The sequence below is a fragment of the Daucus carota genome, chromosome 3, assembly GCF_001625215.2.
Source record: "Daucus carota subsp. sativus chromosome 3, DH1 v3.0, whole genome shotgun sequence".
Taxonomy (NCBI): Eukaryota; Viridiplantae; Streptophyta; class Magnoliopsida; order Apiales; family Apiaceae; genus Daucus; species Daucus carota.
In genome coordinates, this window is record NC_030383.2 from 2,206,083 (window position 1) to 2,213,688 (window position 7,606).

At 34.2% G+C, this 7,606-nt stretch overlaps 1 protein-coding gene across 1 annotated transcript; it reads right to left on the minus strand.

Annotated features, from left to right (window-relative positions):
* Positions 1–1,209: 1,209 nt before the first annotated feature.
* LOC108212038 (alkane hydroxylase MAH1-like) lies at positions 1,210–2,962 on the minus strand. Its single transcript, XM_017383769.2, has one exon. The coding sequence runs from the start codon at positions 2,896–2,898 to the stop codon at positions 1,345–1,347; it is 1,554 nt and encodes a 517-aa protein (XP_017239258.1). The 5' UTR covers positions 2,899–2,962; the 3' UTR covers positions 1,210–1,344.
* Between the last annotated feature and the right edge of the window lie 4,644 nt (positions 2,963–7,606).

Genomic DNA, 7,606 nt, shown 5'->3' on the forward strand with positions numbered 1-7,606 from the left:
AGGACACTTATTGGGCGAGGATCATCCTATTGGCCTGGTTCCTCTGTCACTGGTCCTCCCTTCCTGGGCCTCATAGATGGCGAGGTCCATGTAATGGGCGAGGATGATCCTGAAGATCGGTCCATTCCGTGAATTGAGGCGAGATCTACGCAATCTTCTACCGAGTTGATATTTGGCCATAACAGTTCCAATTCTAAGTGTTTTTTGGATGGAGCAACTAAGATTATCTCATAATAAATTCTATGCTGTGAGATTTCAAGATAATCTATATTTTCAATATTTTTGACCCATTCCTTTCACTCGAAAAATTGTGTAAAAATTTGTTTGAGCATATAAATATCTCGATTATAATTAATACTACGTTTTGTGCATATCAAATTTGTAGGTTTCACGTAGAACATTGAGAAAGTGGAGATCCTATTCGGATCTCGTAAGACCCCAGAATTGATAGTTTTTATTTTGCTAATTGAATTTCTAGATTTTTGTTGACAAATCTGAAAATAAATATAAGCGAAAGGCGGGGTACGTTTTAGGGTCTTTAAATTGGAAAGTTTGTTGGCTTTTCTGTGGAAGATGTAGCAAATTTCTTTTAGCATTTTTAAGCAGGTCAGGCGCTACTCTGACCAGAGGCCTAATGGTTAACCAAAAGGTGTTTCGTCTGCACAAACAAAAGCAAAGAAAGATTAACAAGGACAGAGGAGAAGCGCAAGCTCAATAACAACATTGATAGCACTTATATAGAGTGATTGGATTTAATCAACATTGTATAACAGTATATGTATAATATTTATTCCCTCCGTCCCCTTTTACATGTCCATTTTGCTTTTCGAGAAGTCAAATTGACCACTTTTTGATTAGATATTACAAATTATCTACTTATTATTTTTAAAATCTGAAAGTTGCATATTAAAGTAGATTAAATATACTTTCTAATGGTATAATTTTTATTATTTTTCTTAATTATTTAATACATGTAAAGTTCAGTCAAAATATAGTCAATTTGACTGGTCAAAAGTCAAAATGGATATGTAAAAGGGGACCATGGAGTCATTGTGTTCCTTTGTAAGTAAGAGTTATGAAGCTATTAGTTTCTGGGCCTACTAATGAAAGTAATGGATCCTAGTTAATTGAATCTTGTTTGATCTAAAATAATGATACTACTATCTGCTGGTTAGATATTGAGTTTTTGCAAACCAGTTTATATGACAGTAGATGATAATAGAGGTTTATTCTCACACTTCTTAGAATAAGCACCAATAAGGCAACTGGACTGGAATACAAACGTAGCAATATACTGGAAAGAGATGAAAAGGTTGTGAGTGTGATTCCTAGAACACGAAAGCTTCATTCTGCAGAAGCAGCCAAGCATGCACTTCTTTTAGCTACTGTGACCTTTAAGCCATATTTCATGTCCAGAATGATGGAATCACTTTGGACTATGGGATGATCTTCGACCACCTTGATGCTGTAACCATGTATGATGGTTGCTGCAAAGATCTTCATCTGAGTGAGGGCCATGTCCTTGCCTACACAAAGTCTTGGCCCGGAATTAAAAGCAGTGAATTTGTATGAAGGCTCACTTAGAATGCCTCCTTGTTTGTTTAACCATCTCTCGGGCTTGAACTCCAAGCAATCTTTTCCCCATATACTCTCCATTCTGGCCATGGCGTAAAATGACAACACGATTTTAGAGTCTTTCTCCACGCGATGGCCACTTGGAAGAATGTCTGGTTGTGTCGGAGACTTGTGATTAAAAGGGATTGAAGGGTAGAGTCTTAAAGCCTCACATAAAGCTCCATGCAGATAAACCAGCTTCTGCAAATCTTCCCTGTTGTTAAAAGGCACCAAACTTTTAACTTCTTTCGGTTGCAAATTTTTGTTGATCTCTTCCAGAATCTTGGATTCTGCTAGGGGGTTCTTTGAAAGAAGCCAAAAAAACCAAGCTAGACCTGCACTTGATGAGTCTCTCCCACCAAGAATTAAACTAAGCATTGTGTCCCTCATAAGTTTATCAGGGTTTTCTGGCTTTTCCTTGTCCGCGAATTTCAAGAAAGCAGCTGCAATGTCTAGTTTATCATCCTCATCTGCTACAGACATGTGCTCAGAGACTTTGGATGCCACTTGTTGGCGCTTCAGTGATATACATCTATACATGAATTCATCAATTTTTTTCCAGGCTTTGCTATATTTCTTTTCCTTACCGAATCCCATCAGACTTTGCAGCTTCCAAATGCTTTCAGGAAGTATATGTCTATACATCAAAGCCTCTTGAACATCCATGAGACCGCGGTGGAAAAAATGGTAAGGCAAATCAACCGAGAGGGTTTGAGGGTCATGGTCTAAAAGCAAGGAACAAATATTATCAAAATTAAGTCTTTGAAATATGTCAAGTAGATCCAACTCAATTCCATGTTTGGACGCGTGATCAAACAGTGGAACTAACCCAATCTCCAGTTTTTGCCTTGCAGCCTCGAGTACTGTATGATGAAATTTTGCATGAGTGAAGATGGTCATGGTGGTACTGCGACTGACTTCCCAGATATGACCTTCTGCACTAAAGATCCCATCTCCAAGTATATCAAAAATCTTGGCAAACTCGGGGCCTTTGGGATAATTTGTGAAATTCTTGCTCAAGATGTAGTTGATGTTAGCAGGATCACAAGTACAGAGCAAATTCAAGTTGGCTAGAGAAGGCCCTTTGAATTGGAAGGTCAGGTTGCTTCTTTGGAGAACGTATGCAGCAAAGTTGTGTATGTCATGAACATTCATAAACAGGCCAGGCATCATGCCGACCAGGGGCCAATCAGTTAACAAGGCATTGCGTCTGCACTTACAGAAGTAGAGCAAGAACGACAACAGAGGCAGAAGCACAATGGCAATAACTAGATTGATAGCCATTTTAGAATTTGTAATTTGTTTATCTTGTTTAAGAACTTAAGCAAATTGCAGCACTTATATATAGCAATTGGCAGCACCTAGATATCTACATTTGTAATGAATGCACTACTGATGAATTATTGAGAGTTATTATTTACCGAACTGAAATAAATTTACAAGACATCTCATGTCAATTGTGTATGATGAATAGCTAGCAGAAATCATGCGTCGTCTAAGCAACTTGTCCATACCGTTACCAACAGTTTCTCTCTGTCCGTTCATTGAAAACCTCCACGACCCCTTCCCGTAGTTTATGCTCTTCTAAAATTCAATACTCTCGGCCCCCCTCCCCCCATCTCCGGACAGTACTCATCACCTACTCACGGCTAGCTGCAAGCTGTAACCTAACTAATTATCCAGTGTCTGAGTTAATAGTCCTATCGTTTCACCTGAAATGCGGATACTAAGACCTGCTATACAATTTGATGTTTATGACTTTACCAAAACAAATTGAGTTCTGTAAAAGTTTCATGTGGCTCTTAAAACAGAAGGTCTACAGCATGTCTTCAAGGAAACTGCAAAAACGTTTTAGCTACCTGAAGATCTCTGTTAATAACGATCCGGTTAGGTTCTGAAATTGAACTGATAGGCGTTCGTTTCATGATTAATGAGCCCGGTTAACGGAAATCAGAACCTCAACCTTTGGCTAGTAGAGTACAGTCCTGGAAACTAGTAGATTTAATTATTTCTGGCCGAAAATTTAGGTCCAGGAGGACATTATATCTACCTCCTGACTTACTCACCACCCTAATGAATGTTACTATTTATGAAGGCTCCAGCCACATGCATTTTCCGATCATCTCGGTCAGGCTTTAATTAAGATTCTTCATTTCATTTTCTGAAGTCTGTTTTATCCTGGTAATCTGGACACAGCAGAATACCAGAACTTTTCTCCAATGACATGCTATTTTTCTAAATGATCGACTCATTTTGTATATTATTTTTTGTTTTATCTGATTTTGCAGGAGTCCAGCTTTTTGTTATTTAATTTTTGAGTAGTGCTAGGTGTACATAATTGTGTACATAATTGTGTACAGAAAATTTGTATATAATGAGGTGGCAAGTGATATGGTGGATTTTAATTGGGGTGGTTGGTGTAAATGCAGGTCATCCAATTAAAATCTGCCATTTGTCATTATGTACATGTTTTTGTACACAATTATGTGCACCAAGCATTTTCCTTAATTTTTATTTGTCCAAACAAGTGCAGGTCATGTTTTCTGTTTTTTTTAAGAATTAAAATGTTAATTTTTGAGCATTTTACTATAATTTATTATAATGTGACGAGTTTGAGTTTCTGTTATAATATTGGAGAGGTTGGATCATTTTTTTTTTTTCATATATGATTGTAAATTGGACCGGAAGAAATAGGAAGGGAGCAAAATCCACTATAAATGCTCTAGAACATGTACGAAGCGAATATAATTTAATATTTTTATTTATAATTTAATTTTTAACATTATCATATTCGGAAACAGAAGATGAAAAACCCATCCCATTAAAGTACATTTTTAATTATCTATTATCGAGTTTGTATTTTTATTTTGGGGTATAAACCATTCTCCTATGTTTGAAGTATCTATATTCAAATCATATATAAGTTAATATATTAAAATTCTCTATTTTAATCTATCACTTACTAATTAAGTATGATTAAGAGTATAATATTTAATTATTTAAAATATATAAATAATCATTTTTTCTAATATATATGAGTTGGGCTCAATGGAGACCAAAAATTTTGGAGTCATTAGAGACTACAAGATCTACCGTTAAATAATATGGCAATTAATGGACATGATTAAATATTATTTGTCTTGCATTACTTGTCCTGCATTTCTAGTTTTGTAATATTAATAATTTACACTATTCTTGCACTACTAGAAAAAGTAGAATAGACATCATACTTCAAACATCAGTTAGAATTGCCACTGATGTTAAAAATACTTTTAACATCATTTTCACTTAAACTGATGTGTTAAAGTACTTTAGACATCAGTTATTTATGCAACTGATGTGAGGTACATGTTTAAAAATGTTAATCAAATGTTATAACATCAGTTTCTTTAAAGTTGAAGTGATGTTAAAGGATATAGACATCAGTTATTAGCTGATGTAAGCAAAAAATTCAAACGATATCTTTGTGGGTGATGTTAAAAGCATTAAACTTTAACATCGGTTATTAACCGATGTAAATGAGTACAATAGACATCATCCAAGCTTACAGAACTGATGTTAAAGAGTATAATATACATCATTTACGACGTACAGACCGATATTAAATCTAACAATAGACATCGGTTATTAACTGATGTTAAAGACATATACTTTTAACATCGCCCACAGTAACATCAGTTACAATTCTACGGGACATCAGTTTTTAACTGATGTGTATTAGCATATTTCTAGTAGTGTTGTCTAGCATTTCTAGTAATGTATTATTAATATTCTTGTCCCGCATTTCTTGTTTTTAGTTTTAATTCAAAACTATGTTTGTAATTTACACTATTCTTGTCCTGCATTTCTAGTAATGTAATATTAAAATTTGTCCCGCATATTTGTGATATATCTAAGTGTTATTTTGTCTTGCAACAAATTCAATTCGTTGCAGGACAATGACAATGAGTTCAGTGTCAATCATAGCAGTGTCCAACTACATCTTTGTTTTGTATGCAATTATTATTTTTATTTGTTAGGATTTCGGTGATTGAACACCAATATTATGGAATTATTATTTTATGTTATGCAAGATTTAGAAGTACTGCTTGTTGTTCATCGATTTAGAAGTGCAGGACAGGATAGGGAGAGAAAACAAACGTGCAGGACAAAATATATGCAGCCGTTGGATGTTTAATGATTGGATGACCAGGATTAGGTCTCTACAGTCTCCAAATAATCCAGTCTCCATAGAACTTTCTTCATATATATATATATTATTATTATAAAAATATAATAATCACGAAAAATTTAAATATACAATATAGTGTATATATATATTTGTGTACGAGAGAAAAGTTATATTGGGTCTACATTTAGGTGAGTTCTTTGTGTCCCATTATCTAAAATTAGATAATATATATATATATATATATATATATATATATAATATAAATTCTTAATTAATATAATTTTTCCTAATAATATAATTAAGAGTAAAATACAAGAATGTGGCTAAACTTTACACCGATTTCCAAAAATGTGGCTGGATTTTAAAAATAGCAAAAAGGTGGCCGGCATTTGACTCCGCTTTTCAATTTGTTGGCTGCCGTTAGAAACGTTAGTTTTCGGCCGTTAAGTTAATTAAAAATCATAAAAATGAAGGGATATTTTTGTATTTTCCGCTGCAGATTGCTCTCCATCCTTTTTCTTTCTTCTTTGTTTGATCTCTGCAGAACCTCCTTCTTCCATTCTTTTTCTTTCTTTTCCGTTCAATCCAACGGCTGAACGGCTGAGCTTCTCTTGGGCTATGACAAAAAGAGGCCATGATCTACATTTGAAGGTTTAATGTGATTTGGTGCTATTGTCCTGATGGTGGCTGTGTTGACACCTTTTTTGTGGTGTTGGTTGGACCAGGAAATGAGGGAGAATGATTGATTATCCTCTTTTCGTTGTTTGCTAATGTTGTGTTTGGTTGGGGTGAATGATTCCGGAAGGAATGGAATGAAAAATGAACTATCTTATGGACAATTTTTAAGAAATTTCATTCTTTACTCCATTCCATTCCTCACATCATGTGCTAGATATCACACCTACAATTTAAGATGGAATGCTCCATTTTCTCCTATCCTCAATTTTTCTCAAATCTCATCATAGCAATTTTGCACTTTCTCAAATTTTTTTCAAAACTTTCTTCCTATCTCTATTAGTTTCAAGTATTTTTACTCATTTAATTCCATTCCATTCCATTCTCCCCAAACAAACACAACATAAGCCTCTGTTTGAGTTGATGAAGGATTAGAGCAAAGTTGTCCAAGCTCCTTCTGTTCCTAAGCATGAATCGATATTTGGGCATCTGTGAGAATTTTTTCATAAAATACTGAAATACCCCCAGCTCCGTTACATCTGTTAGGATAAATTTAACGGCGGCCAACAAATTGAAAAGCGGAGTTAAATGGTGGCCACCTTTTTGCTATTTTTAAAATTCAGCTACAATTATGCAAATCGGTGTAAAGTTTAGCCACATCTTTGTTATTTACTCTATAATTAAACATACGAAACTTAACAAGTGTATTCTAAATCATACAAATAAATCATATAAAATTTAATAATTAATAAATATTATTTATAATTAAATTAGAGAATTATCACTGTAAAACACTCTACAAATTAATCAAGTATAAATTACCTGAGAGAACACCTAAAAGGTATAGGAATGTACATATTGATCATAATTGATTTTATTCTTGGTCATTTATACCAATGTGATATATATATGTAAAACATTTGTTGAATCTTGGACCGGTATGGATCGGAAAGTATATATACTATGCCAATGCAGATATATATTAAGGCCACCTTTGTAATTTGATGTTATGACTTCACCTAATGAAATCAGCTTTTTTCAGATGCAAACTGTAGATTCAATATCTATGAACAAATTGTGCATCACTTGGAAAAGTAAGTTTTATAAGAATCGAAAGCAGCTGAATCGTATTATTACAAAGGCAAG

Excerpts from the sequence above, each read along its gene's own strand:
- LOC108212038 (XM_017383769.2), bottom strand. The coding sequence starts at position 2,898 with ATGGCTATCAATCTAGTTATTGCCATTGTGCTTCTGCCTCTGTTGTCG.